The sequence below is a fragment of the Argopecten irradians genome, chromosome 2 (genome assembly GCF_041381155.1).
Source record: "Argopecten irradians isolate NY chromosome 2, Ai_NY, whole genome shotgun sequence".
NCBI lineage: Eukaryota > Metazoa > Mollusca > Bivalvia > Pectinida > Pectinidae > Argopecten > Argopecten irradians.
Window position 1 is genome coordinate 41,195,135 of NC_091135.1, and position 23,982 is coordinate 41,219,116.

The 23,982-nt window shown below is 34.6% G+C and overlaps 1 protein-coding gene across 1 annotated transcript; it reads right to left on the reverse strand.

Moving 5' to 3' along the window:
- Positions 1-801: 801 nt before the first annotated feature.
- On the reverse strand, positions 802-23,982 carry LOC138315507 (probable ATP-dependent RNA helicase DDX27). Its single transcript, XM_069256573.1, has 20 exons — positions 23,845-23,982; positions 23,197-23,397; positions 22,897-22,972; positions 22,596-22,666; positions 21,139-21,231; positions 11,324-11,429; positions 10,874-11,047; positions 10,073-10,223; positions 9,822-9,921; positions 9,120-9,261; positions 7,997-8,133; positions 7,548-7,646; positions 6,476-6,558; positions 6,079-6,173; positions 3,365-3,565; positions 3,151-3,218; positions 2,258-2,366; positions 1,771-1,876; positions 1,544-1,621; positions 802-888 (listed from the first exon to the last, which is right to left on the reverse strand). The coding sequence occupies exons 1-20, from the start codon at positions 23,935-23,937 to the stop codon at positions 876-878; spliced, it is 2,196 nt and encodes a 731-aa protein (XP_069112674.1). The 5' UTR covers positions 23,938-23,982; the 3' UTR covers positions 802-875.

A 23,982-nucleotide genomic window follows, 5' to 3' on the forward strand; every position in this document is an offset into this window, starting at 1 on the left:
AGCCGAGTTACAACAATGATAACCCAATTGGAGGTAATTGAGTTAAGTTTTGAAAAAAAATCTTTGCATAAAGAATTCACATTTTACATTTAATTAGCACTCTAACTCATAGAATATAGAGCTTCTATATATTGTATTATATACCTTGCTACAAGTGATTTACATATAACACATCATACAATCTCTGTATCTAATGGCACTAGCCCGAGAAACTCTGGCCCTGACACCAGACTTAGACATTATGACAGATCTAGATAGATGTCTGGTTTAGGGCCAGAGCGCAGTAGTACTCGAACACCTGGAATTAGCCGACACCGTTAGGTATCGGGCCAGGTACTCTCCGATTCAGACAACTTACAAAATATTACCACCGAGAATCGCCACTTACCTTGGTCTTTTCAACACATGAATAATTTATCAACTCATAGCCACCCGTTTCATCACGCATGCACGTGTCAACACAGTAGTTTCTTTTCCGCAACTTTAAATTTCCCTCGTCGTCGTCGCCATTTTCTCGTAGTATGCAAATCATCTTTAATCTCGACGGATTGCTATATTTGGGTAGATATGATATTCATTTGTTGTATAGACTAAGGTTAGTGGTGCTTCTCGGTGGTCAGTCTGAATCGGAGAGTACCTGGCCCGATACCAAACGGTGTCAGCTTATTCAAGGTTTTCGAGTACTACTGCGCTCTGGCCCTAAACCAGACATCTATCTGTCATAATGTCCAAGTCTGGTGTAAGGGTCAGAGTATCTCGGGCTACTAATGGCGCATACTAAACAAAACAAAAAAGACTATAAATAGTTCAAATTTATTAATGGCATGATGAATAACTGATATCACAATGAAATTAATACACACCAGCTGTCATCATTATCTCTTCTTCCTGCAACAGAAAAGAACCAAGCTTTGACGTAAAACATTTGGAGATAATAAGTAAGTGATGTGTTCTAGGAATGTTTGATAGTAAACGATTGTGAGTTACAGTAAAACCTGGTTAAAAAAAGAATTTCTGAGGACCAAAGCATTTACATTGTTACAAGTATAGTTCTTTTATTTATTCCACTCATCAAATCAAGCCTTCAGTAAACAGGGATATTAGGTGGGGTCTTATTTGCAGACAATCTCCCTGAATTTAAAAATAATTAATAATTGGTGGGGATGGTCTTATTTGTAGATAGGGTCTGCTATGAAATATGGTAAACACAGTTATACATATTGCAAACAACTTATAAGAAACTTTACAGGGAATGATACACCCTAAATAACCATGAATTTGTTGTTGGGAGCATATTCATAATAACCATGTTTTACTGTAGTATGGTACCAGTACAACTGATGGACTCTAATACACCAAAAATATCAAAGGCAGAACATACAAAATATTATTCATGTCAAGTTTCTGAGTTTGAAAAACATTTTAACAAATAACCTTGACATCTTAATTTGGTGCAAGAAGAACAGTTCTAGATTATCTATTACTGCAAGTCTTAAAACTTAGGTAGAGATATCATTTTACCACATTTTTAATCATAACTTACTTTTTACTAAAATTATTTTTCCTATTGCCAGCTGGTTTTCCTTTCATGCCCATTTCCTTCCTTTCTTTGTATGAGGGACTGAAAAATAAAAAAAGACAATTTATTTGATAACTTTTAATAACATATTTATATAATGGCAATTAAATATCTTGACAGCAATGTAATGGTATATTGTAAAGAACACTTTCAAATGATGAATTTCAAAAGGAGGTAACTGTGTTACTTACCCAGCCCTGAACTTTTTGACAGCAGATTTCCCAGTATCTGTGAGCTCTTTATCAAAGGCTGACTTTCTTTTCTGGCCCTTATTCTTCTGCTTCTTGTGTTGTGTTACTGGTGAGAAACAATGGAACAGTCTTCAAATTATGTTCATTATCATAGATACATGAGTAATATATAATAATTCTTTTCATAACTTCCTTCAACAACAATATCAAACAGGAAAATTCTTCCTGATAAGTTTTAGAAATTTGCATAACAAGAGTGATAATTGTTTTGCCAAAGAGGATCAACTATTCACTCACTATTGTTAGAGGAAGAACACTGCATTAGTTCACATCTCTTGTATATAGAACACATAGCAACACAATTACATATTCTTTAGAGTAACACTCAAAAGCGCAGAGTAAAAGATTAAAGCAAAACAACTATGGAATGTTCCTACATATATAAGAATGGGGATAAATAAGAGGCCCTGTCTATGGTGACCCTTACCAGGTTTGTGGTCATCATCCACATAAGCCCTCAGTTTCTGTGGTCTGTACGCTTTCTTCATAGAGTAAAGCTGTGACTTAGAAATTTCATGCTGCACTCGGTCCTCTGACTGTGGAGTAAATAATGTCAAAGCAAGTCAGCAAAATAATGAAGATACAGAATTTATATTATTTGTAAATCTTTAACTGTTGAAAAAAGAAACTGTTTAAACCATGACAACTAAGTATCACCATCAGTAATGAATGCTTATAAACCAAAACCATAAGCAGTATGTTTTAAAAACTTTTTATTTCCTAACCCTAATAAATATTATGAAATCTTTCTCCAAGTCAGTAAAACTTCAATAAATACTATAAACATACTTCTTTTCGGCCAAATTGATTTTGAAAAGTTATAGTAATGACGAGTTTGTGCATTCACAACAATATAACTCTATCAAAGATTTGCAAAAAATGCAATAAGTGCAAAGTTTCTGGCACAAAACATAAAATGGAAAAAGACATTCAGAGTTACTCGGTAGCTGTAACTGGTCAACTGACAAACCTTATTTCATAGATGACACAACTTATACTACCATAACTTTTAAGACACAGCATGATTGTAAATACTTTATTCAACCCAATAAGCACTCTCATCTCTATAAGTGCCCCTCCCCCTTTTTCAGGCCTCAATATCACTTACTTCGAATTATATTCAGACATAAAATATGAAAATTGTGCGTTTCTTTATTGATTTTTTTTTTTGCAAAATGTTTTATAGCTTACTTTGTGTAATCACTCTATTAAAGGCTAGTCCAAATTTTCTTCGATGAAGAGCCCCCATTTCTGTTTCAATTTGTTTAGCGACCTGAATGTTTATTAGGTCGAATACAATAAAAATTTTATAATACTTACAGTCTTCTTTTTCTTTGCCAGCTTTTTATCAGTTTTACCTCCAGAAAATTTTCCAAGTCGTAATGTTTCTGTAAGGAAAAAACAGTAACTTTTAACATGTTAAAGTCATGAAAATTGTCTTAGGTATACAATGCATGAAATATATATATCAGCACACAGTATGTATTTAAAACTTAGTATTTATTTCCCAGACTCTGAAGCTGGATCAACCTACCTTTCTCTTCCATGCGATCCTTGTGGGTCTGGAACCAGCCCCTTTTAGGAGCTGCCTCCCCCTCTTTATTGAGAAGGTTCTGTGCTTTGTTCATATGATTCTCTGTGGCACGGAGTTCGCGTTCTTCCTTCTCCTGTACCTCAATCTGAGCTACCTCCTTCTCTAGACGACCAATTCTGTCTCGATACTTTGTGATCACCTCTACAAAAAATAAGATTGACATAGATTTGACTTGGAAACCATTAGGCATGAAATAGTTTCATCAAAAATAATCCTTTGTTTAAAACTTGATTCATCAATCTTAATTGAGTCTTTGTTCCAATCATTAGTTTGGGGCCGCGGTGGCCGAGTGGTTAAGATGTCCCGACATATTACCACAAGCCCTCCACCTCTGGGATGCGGGTTCGAATCCCATGTGGGGCAGTTGCCAGGTACTGACCGCTGGCCGGTGGTTTTTCTCCGGGTACTCCGGCTTTCCTCCACCAACAAACCTGGCACGTCCTTACATGACCCTGGCTGTTAATAGGACGTAAAACTAAACAAACCAAATCATTAGTTAATTAGTTGGAGTAAAATAGAGGATATATATACTGATAACCTTCATAAATTGTGAAGGATAAATTCAGCCAATACACAAAAGTAACACTATCTGACACTAGAAGTACAGGATGAGTACTGTAAACCAACTTTTATTCGCGCGCGATTTACTTTCGCGAATTTCGCGATCTACTAAAAATCGTGAACGTTCATCTCCGCGAACTATTATTGTAACATTTGTATGGCTGAATAGTTCAAAAATGCTTTGTTAAGATGAGCCCATTTGTTCAGAAATAAACTATCTATGCTCAAACTAAATAAACAATTCATAGTTCAATAAAACTAATCCCATAACACTACCATCCCCATAAGACGGTTTTTGAGTAGGCCGCCATGACATGCCAGGGGGAAATCATTATCGGTGCATTCTTTTCGTTTCGTTAAGGGGACAATAGGAGTCACTTCAGTTCCGGAGTTTTTTCATCTCAGTCTCAGAATTTTGAGTAATGGTATCTTTTTCAGCTACATGTAGTAGATGTTATTTTGTTTTGTTTTAACTACACTATACCGACATGTTTACCCAAAGACAACTCAAGGCATACTGATCGTCGTCAATACTGGCAGATTCCATTGGTTTTTTGTGTGCGATCGTGAATTCTATTCTCTCGTACTGTGTGTTTGTATAGGGATTAACACTTAGGCCTATTACGAATGAGATACATGTACTTTATACAAATGGAAGTACACTGGTAGTCTGTTTCGTACAAAACAAGAGGCCCAGAGGGCCTGTATCGCTCACCTGGTTTGTAATGCCAAGTAATGTTCTAGATCTGAATACAGGTTCATTGTTTCTTTTCTGAAGGAATTTTAATATCAACCTCTAATCCCCTATTGGGCCTCACCCCTCCTGGCCCCAGGGGGTCAGAGCCAAAACTTATACAAGTTCTGTTTCCCTTCCCCCAAGGATGTTTATGGCCAAATTTGGTCACAATCCAAGCAAAACTCTAGGACAAGTAGCGATTTATAGGATTTACCTCTATTTCCCCTATTGGGCCCCACCCGTCCTGCCCCCGGGGTGTCAGAGCCAAAACTTATACAAGTTCTGTTCCCCCTCCCCCAAAGATATTTGTGGCCAAATTTGGTTACAATCCATCCAGAACTCTAGGACAAGTAGCGATTTATAGGATTTACCCCTATTTCCCCTATTAGGCCCCGCCCCTCCTGCCCCTGGGGGATCAGAGCCAAAATTTATACAAGTTCTGTTCCCCTTCCCCCAAGGATGTTTGTGGCCAAATTTGGTTACATTCCATTCAGAACTCTATGACAAGTAGCGATATAAAGGATTTACCTCTATTTCCCTTTTTGGGCCCCGTCCCTCCTGCCCCTGGGGGATCAGAGCCAAAATTTATACAAGTTCTGTTCCCCTTCCCCCAAGGATGTTTGTGGCTAATTTTGGTTACAATCCATGCAGAACTCTAGGACATGTAGCGATTTAAAGGATTTACCTCTATTTTCCCTATTGGGCCCCGCCCCTCCTGCCCCCGGGGGGTCAGAGCCAAAATTTTATACAAGTTCTGTTCCCCTTCCCCCAAGGATGTTTGTGGCCAAATTTGGTTACATTCCATTCAGAACTCTATGACTAGTAGCGATTTAAAGAAAATGTTGACGGACGGACGGACGACGGACGACGCGCCATGACATAAGCTCACCGGCCCTTCGGGCCAGGTGAGCTAAAAACAGATCTTTAATACCTTATAAATACTTTATTATGTCAGAAAAAGTTATGAAAGTAGAACGATGGTCTGATCCGCGAAAGTTAATATCTGCGAACTTGTTTTGAAGGGGAATTCGTGAAATTTAGTAGCCGCGAATAAAAGTTGGTTTACAGTATATGATTAGACCATTTAGTTCTAAATTTGAAATATGTAAATCTCTTGTAATAAATGCATATTTAATAAAACAGCATATTGGTACTATCATTTCATCTAAGAATTTTTGTTTTGATTTTGCTTTTTTCTCAAAAGGGTTAGCACCATCTAATGTATAGCTGACATTGGTAAAAACACCCTTGTCTCAATATACAGGTATACTTTTCCATGACAAGGTATCTGACTGGAGTAATTTTAATCAGTGATTTTTGACCTTAGATATACGCTTTTTCGTCCACTAGAGATTACCTTGAGGTACTATGCGGGTTTTGAGTGGTGCTTTGGCCTGTTTCACAATATCCTTGAGTACTTTCCTCTCCTGTTCACCGACTAACGTCACAGATCTGTCCAGAGAGAACAAATACAAATTAAATTACCTCTTTGTTTCATATGTCTGTTTTAATCGAACTCTTGCAAAAAATATGCTACTTTTATGAAAATTTCTTCATGCAGTAGTAGAGATACCTGTAAGCCTATAGAATCTTTCATCCGCTTGATGTGGGACAAGGAAATCTTAACCGACAAGTTAAGGTTTTTAAAAGACTTCAGCTGCCAAAAACGATTCTCGCAGAGTGTTTGACAGCTTATTTAGAATCTTTCGTCTTTGTTAAAAGTTTTAACCTTTTAGTGACAAATATGAGCATACCTTCCTTTGCGTCCTGCACGAGCTGTTCTTCCCACCCTGTGTACATAATGCTTCGTTGTGTTTGGCATGGTAAAATTTATCACCTACGAGGATGAAGAAACACGATAGTGATGAAATCATAGTAATTTAAAGCAATGGGTACAAAATGCTGTCTATAAAAAGTGATAATTTAATTTCCTGACTATAGTGTATATACAGCCTCTGGTACATGTATTTGATAATAAACTGCTGATTTGTGATTACACTATACACTACATATATAGTTTATATAAAATGGTTACTGTATTGAATGTACCAATATATGCATCAAATTAACGAAACATTAATTCAATCTACTGTACTATCTATAATGTACAGAGTTAATTCAATCTACTGTACTATCTATAATGTACAGAGTTAATTCAATCTACTGTACTATCTATAATGTACAGAGTTAATTCAATCTACTGTACTATCTATAATGTACAGAGTTAATTCAATCTACTGTACTATCTATAATGTACAGAGTTAATTCAGTCTACTGTACTATCTATAATGTACAGAGTTAATTCAATCTACTGTACTATCTATAAAGTACAGTGTTAATTCAATCTACTGTACTATCTATAATGTACAGTGTTAATTCAATCTACTGTACTATCTATAATGTAAAGAGTTAATTCAATCTACTGTACTATCTATAATGTACAGATTTAATTCATCTACTGTACTATCTATAATGTACAGTGTTATACGCAAATTTATTTAAAAATTAAATCATTCATGCGCACATAAATAACATTAGTAAAGATTGACACTGTTGAAATTATTCAGTTTTTCATTTCAGAATGTTTGATTGTCAAATGTTGAAGACAATGTGAATTGCTATACACACCTTCTCCCTAAGCAAGTTACATCGAAGCGATACTTAAGTACTGGATTATTTCATATACAAATGCAGAGGAGCCAACATATAATACAGCTTTATAATTACATATATGTAAGTAAATTGGTATCCACTTTTTGATATATACTTTACACAATTTAATAGATACTTTATACTCATTTATTTCAACAAAGACTATACACTTACAGTTTTCACACCCTGAATGTCCAGACCTCTTGCAGCCAGATCTGTAGCTAGTAAAACATCCACTTGGCCTTGTTTGAATTTTTTTAAAGTCTCCAATCGCTGTTCACAAAAAGGTTAAAGTAGCACTGAAATTACCAATGTCTATGACATGGTGACATGTTCATTCAGAAAATTTTAGGCATCAATCTCAATGAAATGTTACAAAAGTTTCAAGAAACTCTGTCAGTTAAGAATCATTTCCCCACAATAAGAACTTGATAGTTACTAAAATGTGTTACTTAAATTTAAAAGAACTGCATTATTAAATGACCAAACTATTTTAAAGTTATCATGCATTGTTTATTTTTTTCTTGTAAAAAATCTCCACTAAAAATATGCTGACTATGCTGACAAATCCTCAAAGTATATAATGTTTAAGAGTTAACAACTGTAATGTCTGGTCAACTTGCCTGTGCCTGTGAGAGATTGCCATGTAACTCTCCAACATTCACGCCTAACAGGCCCAGTACTATGTGCATGCGATGTGCCTGTTTCTTCGTCTGTATGAACACAATACACTGGTCTCTAAATGTTCTGCTAACAAGTGCTGCAACATAGAGATTTAGCTATATATCTGTTTATCATAAATATCCCCAGTCCATATGCCAAAGCAGGACGGGACAGGGCAGAATAGCTGCAATATTGTTGCTCAACAGACTTTTTGACAGAAAATGGTGTCGTCTTTAGAGCTACAATTGGTGCCTATTACTGCTAATGGAGCAAAGTAATGATTATGCAATCCATTATAAAACGTTTGTTTGCATTTTTATTGTACTTGTTTGATATCGCTTACCTACTAGGCAATAAAACTGAACCACATAAAATATCAAATTCTCATCGAGGCATTATTTTTTACATAATACATATGTAGGTCTTTCTGAAGGGAATTTATACTGTAAGCCCACAAATTGTGAATTTGACGTCTTGTGAGCGGTACGGTAGATATTAAGAATGGTAGTTATGTTTGTTTTGGACAAAAATAATATGTAAATGCATGTATACGCATAAAATAATTGGAAACCTACAAAAAAGTATAGAAAACTATGCCCGAGTGATTTTCGGAGGCAGTGCTCCACTACGACACATAGGGACCAATTCGTACCCGGCCGAAAGGTATAGTAGGCCGGGTACGTATATTCGTTCTAGGGGCAGAATGGTTTGGTTTGGTTTGGTTTTATTAGTTTAATGTCCTATTAACAGCCAGGGTCATGTAAGGACGTGGCAGGTTTGTTGGTGAAGGAAAGCCGGAATACCCGGAGAAAAACCACAGAACAGCGGTCAGTACCAGCTGGCAACTGCCCCACATAGGATTCGAACCCGCATCCCAGAGGTGAAGGGCTTGTGGTAATATGTCGGGACATCTTAACAACTTGGCCACCTCGGCCCAAAGGACAGAATGGTATGAGAAGGGGGGCAGCATGTCATAGAATGAGAGAAGACAAAATGAGACAGAGTAAAAATGTTTTATGATACATGTACAGTATATGATACACATAACATTATATACCTTGTTGTGGTAAAGTAACAACTTACCTGATACAATAGCCTCACGGTCACCCTCTCGGTTTGGACGTATCCTCACAAATTCCTGACGAAGGCCCAGGGCTACATCTGTACTCTCATTCACAAAGATTTTTACAGGGTTTCTCAGCGAAACTGCTGCTAAGTCTTTTACCTGTTGACCATCAAAACAGATAAATTAAGCATAACAAGCACCCAAAAATATGTTGATGAAATTTTTCATGTATATCTTGGAATATGAAAATACAATTGTGATTTAGCTTTTCTATTGGCTTTGTAACAAATGAATGTTTCATTGTCCATATAGAAAGCTCTAATAACTAGATTTAATAATCCATAGGTAAAATCTCCAGTTGGAGACGTTCCAAATAAAGAGCCAAGATTTTGTTACATAGTACATTGACACTAGGCTGTAAGAAAGATAATTCGGGTGGCATACAATCCATTATAATACAAGAGACCCGAAGGGTCTGTTCCATCCATCAGGACTTTCCATGATCATAGTAAATAACACTCTCATTTGAGTCATGCAAACATTGTCAATCTTTCATTAGCAGTATATTATTTATAACCAACAAATGTTTAGTTCTCTCATTCAAAAAGATCAAAATCAAAATAAAGTGAAAATGAGGTATATAAGTAGTCTTTATTTCTTTATTACTGCTTTTTTAGATATAGAAAGATAATGCTGATGATCTGATATCAGCTAATTACCTCTTCTGTCATTGTAGCTGAAAACAGCATGGTTTGTCTGGTACGGGAACATTGTCGGATAATCTCCTTCATTTGCTCAGCAAAGTACTCATCCAGCATTCTAGAAAATTACGTAACTTTTCCATCAACATAACAAAATTAAAGTCAATAATGTATCATCAATGGATTTTAGATTACGCTTATTATACTCTGTTATAGAATACCTATGTACACTAATAGATTTATCCAATACAAAAGTGTCATTGACTTACCTGTCAGCCTCATCTAGGACGAGAATCTCGATGCTGTTGAGACCAAAGTTTGGTGAGTTCTGTAGATGGTCAATGAGTCGTCCAGGAGTAGCTATAACAACATCAGGATTCAGTCTCAATGCAGCTTCCTGGGCCTTTAAGTCTAAACCACCTGTAGCACAATAATGTACACATTACAGATCATACTACAAATACCATACATAGTCAAACCAGTCTATAAAGACCATCCAAAGAACCAAGAGAAATTTACAAATCACATATCATACTACAAATACCATACATAGTCAAACCTGTCTATAAAGGCCATCCAAAGAACAAAGAGAATGTACACATCACATATCAAAGAGAAGTGGTCTTTATGCCATCCAAAGAACAAAGAGAAGTGGTCTTTATGAAAGGACAAATTATGTTGAAATTGATCTTTTCATGATTTGGGGCCCTGAGAATGTGGTCTTTTTAAGCAGGTGGTCTTTATACAGAGGTGGTCACTAAGGCAACTGATTTGACTGTACCTCCTTAACAAAACTTCATCAAACTCAAAAGATTAGCAGACCCTGTTTAAATTCAACAGTTTGTTGGTCAGACCCAAATGTTTAACTCCAAACCTGAATACTTATTATTCAAAGTTTTAGAATGGCCATGTTGACTTCATTTAAAAAGCTTTGACTGAAAATAAATATGCATCAATTGCATTTATGAGATTACCTTACCTACTTAGTGGTTATTTTGAAATAAAATTTCATTACAAGTACAAGAAGGTGGATGTAGTAAACTGATAATGAAAGATAGTGAATTATTTACCTGTAGATAGCGTTATCTGGATTTGAGTATATTGGGCGAGTTGCTTAGCAACAGTGAAGACCTGGATGGCCAGTTCTCGTGTGGGAACCATGACGATGACACGAGTCACAGCATCCTGTTTGGGTTTGTACAGCAGTCGTTCAAGGATTGGCAGCATAAAGGCAACAGTTTTACCTTAAATAAAAATACTTCATCTTGATATGTCAAACATTAACATTTTAACAAAATTGACACATCTTAATGCCTTTGTTTAAAATCAACTCTATGAGTATAAATGTAAAATCACCAGTTACTGGATGAAGAATCAGACATGAGTCTGCTATGAGTTAAGCAAACTAAATTGATGTGAAGAGATATCAATGTGGCATTGCACTAATCAGGAGTGAGACTATTCATCATTCCATTAACCATGTATAAGTAAATATATATTATAGAAGGACTTTTACCCACCTGATCCGGTGACAGCACAAGCACACAAGTCTTTGCCCAGTAGTGCTACCGGTATGGTAGCTCCCTGTATAGGTGTCGGCTTCTCAAAGTTCATGGATGCCAGTCCCTGTGGAGTAAAGTTTTACTATATTATTACAGGATGTTCACACAAAAGTAAATAACCTAACACTTAATACATGAACTATCTACCAGTTCACACAAAAGTAAATAACCTAACACTTAATACATAAACTATCTACCAGTTCACACAAAAGTAAATAACCTAACACTTATTATACATAAACTATCTACCAGTTCACACAAAAGTAAATAACCTAACACTTATTATACATAAACTATCTACCAGTTCACACAAAGGTAAATAACCTAACACTTAATACATGAACTATCTACCAGTTCACACAAAAGTAAATAACCTAACACTTAATACATAAACTATCTACCAGTTCACACAAAAGTAAATAACCTAACACTTAATACATAAATCATCTACCAGTTCACACAAAAGTAAATAACCTAACACTTATTATACATAAACTATCTACCAGTTCACACAAAGGTAAATAACCTAACACTTAATACATGAACTATCTACCAGTTCACACAAAAGTAAATAACCTAACACTTATTATACATAAACTATCTACCAGTTCACACAAAGGTAAATAACCTAACACTTAATACATAAACTATCTACCAGTTCTCACAAAATAAATGACCTAACACTTAATACATAAACTATCTACCAGTTCTCACAAAGGTAAATAACCTAACACTTAATACATGAACTATCTACCAGTTCACACAAAAGTAAATAACCTAACACTTAATACATGAACTATCTACCAGTTCACACAAAAGTAAATAACCTAACACTTAATACATGAACTATCTACCAGTTCACACAAAGGTAAATAACCTAACACTTAATACATGAACTATCTACCAGTTCACACAAAAGTAAATAACCTAACACTTAATACATGAACTATCTACCAGTTCACACAAAGGTAAATAACCTAACACTTAATACATGAACTATCTACCAGTTCACACAAAAGTAAATGACCTAACACTTATTATACATAAACTATCTACCAGTTCACACAAAGGTAAATAACCTAACACTTAATACATAAACTATCTACCAGTTCACACAAAAGTAAATAACCTAACACTTAATACATGAACTATCTACCAGTTCACACAAAAGTAAATAAACCTAACACTTAATACATGAACTATCTACCAGTTCTCACAAAAGTAAATAACCTAACACTTATTATACATAAACTATCTACCAGTTCACACAAAAGTAAATAACCTAACACTTATTATACATAAACTATCTACCAGTTCATACAAAGGTAAATAACCTAACACTTAATACATGAACTATCTACCAGTTCACACAAAAGTAAATAACCTAACACTTAATACATAAACTATCTACCAGTTCACACAAAAGTAAATAACCTAACACTTAATACATAAACCATCTACCAGTTCACACAAAAGTAAATAACCTAACACTTATTATACATAAACTATCTACCAGTTCACACAAAGGTAAATAACCTAACACTTAATACATGAACTATCTACCAGTTCACACAAAAGTAAATAACCTAACACTTATTATACATAAACTATCTACCAGTTCACACAAAGGTAAATAACCTAACACTTAATACATAAACTATCTACCAGTTCACACAAAAGTAAATAACCTAACACTTAATACATATAAACTATCTACCAGTTCTCACAAAGGTAAATAACCTAACACTTAATACATGAACTATCTACCAGTTCACACAAAAGTAAATAACCTAACACTTAATACATGAACTATCTACCAGTTCACACAAAAGTAAATAACCTAACACTTAATACATGAACTATCTACCAGTTCACACAAAGGTAAATAACCTAACACTTAATACATGAACTATCTACCAGTTCACACAAAAGTAAATAACCTAACACTTAATACATGAACTATCTACCAGTTCACACAAAGGTAAATAACCTAACACTTAATACATGAACTATCTACCAGTTCTCACAAAGGTAAATAACCTAACACTTATTATACATGAACTATCTACCAGTTCACACAAAAGTAAATAACCTAACACTTATTATACATAAACTATCTACCAGTTCACACAAAGGTAAATAACCTAACACTTAATACATAAACTATCTACCAGTTCACACAAAAGTAAATGACCTAACACTTAATACATAAACTATCTACCAGTTCACACAAAAGTAAATAACCTAACACTTAATACATAAACTATCTACCAGTTCACACAAAAGTAAATAACCTAACACTTATTATACATAAACTATCTACCAGTTCACACAAAGGTAAATAACCTAACACTTAATACATAAACTATCTACCAGTTCACACAAAAGTAAATAACCTAACACTTAATACAACAAGAGGCCCATGGGCCTTAACGGTCATCTGACTATTAGTACAATACAACATAATCGTTTAAAGATTTTAGCCTATTTGACCACTGTGACCTTGATTGAAGGTCAAGGTAATTCATTTGAACAAACTTGGTAGTCCTTCATCCCAGCATGCTACATGCCCAATATCAGTACCCTGGGCCTTCTGGTTCTTAAGAAGAATTCATTTAAAGATTTTAGCCTATTTGACCCCTGTGACCTTGAATGAAGATCAAGGTCATTCATTTGGACAAACTTGGTAGCCCTTCATCCCAGCATGCCACAGGCCTAATATCAGGTCTCTAGGCCTCATAGTTATTCACAAGAATTTGTTTAAATGATTTTAGCCTATTTGACCCCTGTGACCTTGAATGAAGGTCAAGGTCATTTATTTGAACTAACTTGGTAGCCCTTCATCCCAGCATCCTACAGGGCAAATATCAGTACCCTGGGCCTTCTGGTTCTTGAGAAGAAGTCGTTTAAAGATTTTAGCCTTTTTGACCCCCGTGACCTTGAATGAAGGTTAAGGTCATTCATTTGAACAAACTTGGTAGCCCTTCATCCAAGCATGTCACAGTCCCAATATCAGTACCCTGGGCCTTCTGGTTCTTGAGAAGAAGTCGTTTAAAGATTTTGGCCTATTTGACCCTCGTGACCTTGAATGAAGGTCAAGGACATTTATTTGAACAAACTTGGTAGCCCTTCATCCCAGCATCCTACAGGGCAAATATCAGTACCCTGGGCCTTCTGGTTCTTGAGAAGAAGTTGTTTAAAGATTTTAGCCTTTTTGACCCTCGTGACCTTGAATGAAGGTTAAGGTCATTCATTTGAACAAACTTGGTAGCCCTTCATCCAAGCATGTCACAGTCCCAATATCAGTACCCTGGGCCTCTTAGTTATTCACAAGCAGTTGTTTAAAGGATTTTAGCCTATTTGACCCCTGTGACCTTGAATGAAGGTCAAGGTCATTTATTCGAACAAACTTGGTAGCCCTTCATCCAAGCATGTCACAGGCCCAATATCAGTACCCTGGGCCTTCTGGTTCTTGAGAAGAAGTTGTTTAAAGATTTTAGCCTATTTGACCCTCGTGACCTTGAATGAAGGTCAAGGTCATTTATTTGAACAAACTTGGTAGTCCTTCATCCCAGCATCCTACAATGCAAATATCAGTACCCTGGGCCTTCTGGTTCTTGAGAAGAAGTTGTTTAAAGATTTTAGCCTATTTGACCCTCGTGACCTTGAATGAAGGTCAAGGTCATTCATTTGAACAAACTTGGTAGCCCTTCATCCCAGCATCCTACAGGGCAAATATCAGTTCCCTGGGCCTTCTGGTTCTTGAGAAGAAGTTGTTTAAAGATTTTAGCCTATTTGACCCTCGTGACCTTGAATGAAGGTCAAGGTCATTTATTTGAACAAACTTGGTAGCCCTTCATCCCAGCATGCCACAGGCCTAATATCAGGTCTCTAGGCCTCTTAGTTATTCACAAGAAGTTGTTTAAAGGATTTTAGCCTATTTGACCCTCGTGACCTTGAATGAAGGTCAAGGTCATTTATTCGAACAAACTTGGTAGCCCTTCATCCCAGCATCCTACAGGGCAAATATCAGTACCCTGGGCCTTCTGGTTCTTGAGAAGAAGTTGTTTAAAGATTTAAGCCTTTTTGACCCCTGTGACCTTGATTGAAGGTTAAGGTCATTCATTTGAACAAACTTGGTAGCCCTTCATCCAAGCATGTCACAGGCCCAATATCAGTACCCTGGGCCTTCTGGTTCTTGAGAAGAAGTTGTTTAAAGATTTTAGCCTATTTGACCCTCGTGACCTTGAATGAAGGTCAAGGTCATTTATTTGAACAAACTTGGTAGCCCTTCATCCCAGCATGCCACAGGCCTAATATCAGGTCTCTAGGCCTCTTAGTTATTCACAAGAAGTTGTTTAAAGGATTTTAGCCTATTTGACCCTCGTGACCTTGAATGAAGGTCAAGGTCATTTATTCGAACAAACTTGGTAGCCCTTCATCCCAGCATCCTACAGGGCAAATATCAGTACCCTGGGCCTTCTGGTTCTTGAGAAGAAGTCGTTTAAAGATTTTAGCCTTTTTGACCCCTGTGACCTTGAATGAAGGTCAAGGTCATTCATTTGAACAAACTTGGTAGCCCTCCATCCCAGCAACCTACACGCCAAATATGAGTACCCTGGGCCTTCTGGTTCTTGAGAAGAAGTTGTTTGAATAAAAAGTTTACGCACGGCGCACGGCGGACGGCGGACGGCGGACGGCGCACGGCGCACGACGACGGACGGTGCATGATGACAATAGGTCATCCTGACCCTTCGGGTCAGATGACCTAAAAACTATCTACCAGTTCACACAAAAGTAAATAACTTAACACTTAATACATAAATCATCTACCAGTTCACACAAAAGTAAATAACCTAGCACTTAATACATAAATCATCTACCAGTTCACACAAAAGTAAATAACCTAGCACTTAATACAAAAACTATCTACCAGTTCACACAAAAGTAAATAACCTAACACTTCATACATAAACTATCTACCAGTTCACACAAAAGTAAATAACCTAACACTTAATACATAAACTATCTACCAGTTCACACAAAAGTAAATAACCTAACACTTAATACATAAATCATCTACCAGTTCACACAAAAGTAAATAACCTAACACTTAATACATAAACTATCTACCAGTTCACACTAAAGTAAATAACCTAACACTTAATACATAAATCATCTACCAGTTCACACAAAAGTAAATGACCTAACACTTATTATACATAAACTATCTACCAGTTCACACAAAAGTAAATAACCTAACACTTAATACATAAACTATCTACCAGTTCACACAAAAGTAAATAACCTAACACTTAATACATAAACTATCTACCAGTTCACACAAAAGTAAATAACCTAACACTTAATACATAAACTATCTCTACCAGTTCTCACAAAATAAATGACCTAACACTTAATACATAAACTATCTACCAGTTCACACAAAAGTAAATAACCTAACACTTAATACATGAACTATCTACCAGTTCACACAAAAGTAAATTACCTAACACTTAATACATGAACTATCTACCAGTTCACACTAAAGTAAATAACCTAACACTTAATACATAAACTATCTACCAGTTCACACAAAAGTAAATAACCTAACACTTAAAACATAAACTATCTACCAGTTCACACAAAAGTAAATAACCTTACACTTAATACATGAACTATCTACCAGTTCACACAAAAGAAAATAACCTAACACTTAATACATAAACTATCTACCAGTTCACACAACAGTAAATAACCTAACACTTAATACATGAACTATCTACCAGTTCACACAAAGGTAAATAACCTAACACTTAATACATAAATCATCTACCAGTTCACACAAAAGTAAATGACCTAACACTTAATACATAAACTATCTACCAGTTCACACAAAAGTAAATAACCTAACACTTAATACATGAACTATCTACCAGTTCACACAAAAGTAAATAACCTAACACTTAATACATAAATCATCTACCAGTTCACACAAAAGTAAATGACCTAACACTTAATACATAAACTATCTACCAGTTCACACAAAAGTAAATAACCTAACACTTAATACATGAACTATCTACCAGTTCACATAAAAGTAAATAACCTAACACTTAATACATAAACTATCTACCAGTTCACACAAAAGTAAATAACCTAACACTTAATACATGAACTATCTACCAGTTCACACAAAAGTAAATAACCTAACACTTAATACATAAACTATCTACCAGTTCACACAAAAGTAAATAACCTAACACTTAATACATGAACTATCTACCAGTTCACACAAAAGTAAATAACCTAACACTTAATACATAAACTATCTACCAGTTCACACAAAAGTAAATAACCTAGCACTTAATACATAAACTATCTACCAGTTCACACAAAAGTAAATAACCTAACACTTAATACATAAACTATCTACCAGTTCACACAAAAGTAAATAACCTAACACTTAATACATAAACTATCTACCAGTTCACACAAAAGTAAATAACCTAACACTTAATACATAAACTATCTACCAGTTCACACAAAGGTAAATAACCTAACACTTAATACATGAACTATCTACCAGTTCTCAACAAAATAAATGACCTAACACTTAATACATGAAGTATCTACCAGTTCACACAAAAGTAAATAACCTAGCACTTAATACATAAACTATCTACCAGTTCACACAAAAGTAAATAACGTAGCACTTAATACAAAAACTATCTACCAGTTCACACAAAAGTAAATAACCTAACACTTCATACATAAACTATCTACCAGTTCACACAAAGGTAAATAACCTAACACTTAATACATAAACTATCTACCAGTTCACACAAAAGTAAATAACCTAGCACTTAATACATAAACTATCTACCAGTTCACACAAAAGTAAATAACCTAACACTTAATACATAAACTATCTACCAGTTCACACAAAGGTAAATAACCTAACACTTAATACATAAACTATATACCAGTTCACACAAAAGTAAATAACCTAACACTTAATACATAAACTATCTACCAGTTCACTCAAAGGTAAATAACCTAACACTTAATACATGAACTATCTACCAGTTCTCACAAAATAAATGACCTAACACTTATAATACATAAACTATCTACCAGTTCACACAAAAGTAAATAACCTAACACTTAATACATAAACTATCTACCAGTTCACACAAAATAAATGACCTAACACTTAATACATAAACTATCTACCAGTTCACACAAAAGTAAATAACCTAACACTTAATACATAAACTATCTACCAGTTCACACAAAAGTAAATAACCTAACACTTAATACATAAACTATCTACCAGTTCACACAAAAGTAAATAACCTAACACTTAATACATAAACTATCTACCAGTTCACACAAAGGTAAATAACCTAACACTTAATACATGAACTATCTACCAGTTCACACAAAAGTAAATGACCTAACACTTAATTATACATAAACTATCTACCAGTTCACACAAAAGTAAATAACCTAACACTTATTATACATAAACTATCTACCAGTTCACACAAAAGTAAATAACCTAACACTTAATACATAAACTATCTACCAGTTCACACAAAGGTAAATAACCTAACACTTAATACATAAACTATCTACCAGTTCATACAAAAGTAAATAACCTAACACTTAATACATAAACTATCTACCAGTTCACACAAAAGTAAATAACGTAGCACTTAATACATAAACTATCTACCAGTTCATACAAAAGTAAATAACCTAACACTTAATACAAAAACTATCTACCAGTTCACACAAAAGTAAATAACCTAACACTTATTATACATAAACTATCTACCAGTTCACACAAAGGTAAATAATCTAACACTTAGTACATAAACTATCTACCAGTTCACACAAAAGTAAATAACCTAACACTTAATACAAAAACTATCTACCAGTTCACACAAAAGTAAATAACCTAACACTTAATACATAAACTATCTACCAGTTCACACAAAGGTAAATAACCTAACACTTAATACATGAACTATCTACCAGTTCACACAAAGGTAAATAACCTAACACTTAATACATAAACTATCTACCAGTTCACACAAAAGTAAATAACTTAACACTTAATACATAAATTATCTACCAGTTCACACAAAAGTAAATAACCTAGCACTTAATACATAAATTATCTACCAGTTCTCACAAAATAAATGACCTAACACTTAATACATAAACTATCTACCAGTTCACACAAAAGTAAATAACCTAACACTTAATACATAAATTATCTACCAGTTCTCACAAAATAAATGACCTAACACTGAATACATAAAGTACTATAGATTTCTTTTTTGTTTTATTCTTCACCAGCTTAATTAAAACTGAGGAATTGTTGCTATCTCTTTTGTGTGCTGTAAATTTTTGTTTCAAGCATATCAACAATATTTAATCACTATGTACATTGTACATGTATATATTTCACTCATTCGCCCCTGACAAATTTTTATTGAACTATTCCAGTCTTTGAATCATAGGAGTTAAAATATGTCTTCATGGGTGAATGAGTTAATGGGTTCAAGGTCCTGTACAGAAAATTAATTGGAAAATATCAAACTGCAAGTTGATTAATTGACCTTTGATGTGCAATGGCTTAATAGCACTTTATTGATGCAAGTATAATAATATTTCATCAACCAGTTTACATTTCGGAAGTTAAGCCATGGAGAAGAAATTCACAAGAAGAACCAAACTACTTTACTTTCCTAAACTTAGTAGGAGAGAGACAATCAAAACTCAGCTGATATAAACATCATCTTTATCATCATCAAAAGAAATAGATTTATGAGATATGCATACATCATTATTTAGAATATAGAATAGAATAGAATATAGAATATAGAAAATTTCCAGTACATGAACTACTTAGTTCCTCTACACCAGACTCATACATTTATTGTTAAAGTGATTAAGTTCATATTCAGGTTATGTTAGCCTTATATAGTTAAATAGTATTTCCTGATTATTTCCAATTATTATCCAGTCTATTTTTAAAGCAGTTTATTTTGGGTGCTGAAACAACTTGTTCGGGTAGACTGTTAAGCAGTTTCACTGTTCTTAATGTGAAATTTTTACTACGTAATAGTGTCCTGGATTGCTGTGGGAAGATCATTCTTGTATTTCCTCTGCTACTATGCCTAGCTGCAACAGTTTTACGACAGTACAGGCCTCTTTATGATATAATCTAAACTGTTCATTCCTGGAAGACTTTTTGTTGACCTACACTGCATCGCTTCTAGTCTGTCAATATTCCTAATTTTGTAGGGAACCCACACCAAACTTGCATAGTCTAGTTGTATTCTAACTTAACTTTTGTACAGCGGGATGAATGATTTTTTATCAATGAAATTAAATGTTCTTTGTAATATACCAAAGATTTGATTTGCCTTTTTTATCTTTTCACCTATATGTTCATCAAATGCTAGTACTGTATCGATTATTACACTGATATCTTTCTCCTTTATTCGTACCCTTCAGGTCGTTCCCAAAAAGTTAATATAGCCTTCACCAAGTTACCAAGCTAAACCAACGTATAATATTTTGAAGACAACATAATTTTTATGTTTCTGTGCTTAATGATCTTTCCACATCATTTTACAGTAGTCACATGTGAGATGTTGTTAATCTACATACTCAGTCATATATAAATTAAAGCAATATGGACCAAGCAGAACAACAATTGAATATGAAAGAAAGTTGGTACATTATAAACTTACTTTCATCAGTGGTCTCGATATATTCATATCATTAAAGGTAACTCTGTCGTCAAATGTATCAATTGATTCTGAAAACTCTATCTTCTCTGGCTCCTGTAAGTAAACGAAAAAGGCTTTTGCATGACCTAGAAATTTTAATTTTTTTAAAATTTTTAAACATATTAAAAGATTTAACTTGGACAGTTTATGTAAAGTTGGCAGGGGATATTTTCAGATCATCTAAGGAAAGCTTCTAACTTGGATGTTTATTTGACTGTCATTACAAAGATATTATAAATTATATTTTAAACTCTTACAAATTTGCTATAATAATACAATGTAATAACAGTTTGTAAACAAGAGATCCCAGAGGGATCTTGGCGCCCACCAAAGAATGATCAATGTCTGACAATGGAAAGAGGGATCTTTTCCCTGCTTTTCAAACTTTTTCAAACACACTACATATAAAATTTGAGACAGATCGCTATAGTACTTTCTAAGAAATAGTGGTAACAAACTTCAACAATGAAATCTAAGATGGCGGCCGGTTGCCTATCTTGTTTACCGATCAGTCCCGAAAGGCATTATGCATCAGTCCTAAAAGGTACTATGCACAACTAGGGTACAAGGGGAACCTATGCATGGAATTTGAGAAAGATCCCTTCAGTACTTTCTGAGAAATAGCGATAACAAACTTTAACTATCAAAATCCAAGATGGCCGTCAGTCGGCCATCTTGTTTACTGATCGGTCCCAAAATACAATATGCACAACTATGATCCTAGGGGAACCTGTATATAAAAATTGAGAAATATCCCTTCAACACTTTTTGAGAAATAGCGGTAACAAACTTTAACTATCAAAATCCAAGATGGCCACCTATCGGCCATCTTATTCATCGATCGGTCCCAAAATGCAATATGCACAACTAGGGCCCTAGGGAAACCTATATATGAAATTTGAGAAAGATCCCTTCAGCACTTTTTGAGAAATAGCGGTAACAATCTTTAACTATCAAAATTTAAGATGGCTGCCTGTCGGCCATCTTGTTCACCGATCGGTCCCAAAATGCAATATGCACAACTAGGGTCCTAGGGGAACCTATATATGAAATTTGAGAAAGATCCCTTCAGCACTTTTTGAGAAATAGCGGTAACAAACTTTAACTATCAAAATCCAAGATGGCCGCCTGTCGGCCATCTTGTTCATCGATCGGTCTTAAAATGTAATATGCACAACTAGGATCCTATGGGAACATATATATGAAATTTGAGAAAGATCCCTTCAGTACTTTTTGAGAAATAGTGGTAACAAACTTTAACTATCAAAATCCAATATGGCCGCCTGTCGGCCATCTTGTTCACCGTTTAGGGAAAAAAGAAACAATTCACTGAAAATGAATAATTAAACCAAACTTGACATAGCGGGGGGTTTACATGCCATGATCAAGTTTTTTATAAGACTTATTCAATTCCTCACCTCTTCACTTTCATCATCTTGCTTCTTTTTCTTTTGCTTCTTTTTCTTTTTCTCTTTTGTTTTAACAGTATCTACACAAAAACAAGACATGGAAGCAAATTAAAGCTAGATGTAGTAATATAACATATTTATTCAATTGCACATAATGAAAGTGGTTTATATAACATTTCCATTCTAGTTTCCAAAAATAACCCACAATCGATAATAAGTACACAAAAAGGTTTTTCTCAGGTAATCATCGATTGTGATTTTATGAACTGATGATTCCCAATTCTAGGATAAACACTGCTATTTGATTTACCTGTTATCATCTCCTCATCAGATGATATGTCTTCTTCTATCTCCTCATCACCACTTTCAGCATCTTCATCTTTCTTCTGTAAGTGATGATACATAAATAATATTCGTACGTAGCTCTTTATTTCCTAATAGGCTATTGACACAATTAATGTTTGTATAGCTTAACAGCCAGTGTCATTACAGACATAACAGGTTTAAAGGTGGATGAATTAAGCCCTCTGTGTAATTGATGTAGATATATCAATTAACAATTTTATCCAACATTTTATAAAACAATGGACAATTTCACAGCACTACTTACCTCCCTTTTTATCTTCTTGCGAGCTTTTGCAATTTTTTCATCTAAGGTTGTTTCATCTTGTCTTAGTCGTTGCTTTTTTAAGCCATAATCAACACTAAAAGCTGTTTGTGAATCTTTCTCATCAGCAAAGACAAAACTTGAATTGAAATCTTTTGCTAGATTTTTGCTCTTTTTCTTTTTCTTAACAATTTTAACTGCATCCTAAAATGGAGAACATATATATATATATGAACAGCAGAACGATGTTAGTTACATTCTCAAAATGAAATTTATTAATAAAATTCTAATAATGAAATTCTTCAGCTTTTATACAGATATACATACAAATTAAAATTTATTTCTATAGCATAAATATATTAATTCATCAAGAAGACATCTGAATCAATAATAAAACATGTACACCACAAACAAAACACCCACTTCATTCACCAGTGAAGAAATTATTGTTTTAAAAAGGTAACGAATAATTCTGCTCTTGAACTGTGAATGTTTGCGTCCGTCAAAACAGGTTACCCTGCTGTGGTATAAACAAAATGGCCATGTGTTAGCCACGTGTGTACTTGTGATTTCGATTTCCCTCTTGGAAAATACATTTGAATGTATATATTACAAAAAAAAACCAATGAGTATAACACCAAAAAATCAAACCTCATCATCGCTGTCACTACTCTCCTCTGCCAAATCAATGTTATCGTTATCGTCTATCGTTCCGATCAACCCCAAATCGTTGAAGACGGCCATCTTTAAAGTTTTGTCATACTAACTACAACCGAAAGGTCCAGTAGG

Coding starts and splice junctions, on each gene's coding strand:
- LOC138315507 (XM_069256573.1), bottom strand. CDS start 23,937: ATGGCCGTCTTCAACGATTTGGGGTTGATCGGAACGATAGACGATAAC. Junction 11,430..21,138: donor TATCGAGACCACTGATGAAA/GTAAGTTTATAA, acceptor TTTACTCCACAG/GGACTGGCATCCATGAACTT. Junction 11,048..11,323: donor TTGTGCTGTCACCGGATCAG/GTGGGTAAAAGT, acceptor TTTTTATTTAAG/GTAAAACTGTTGCCTTTATG.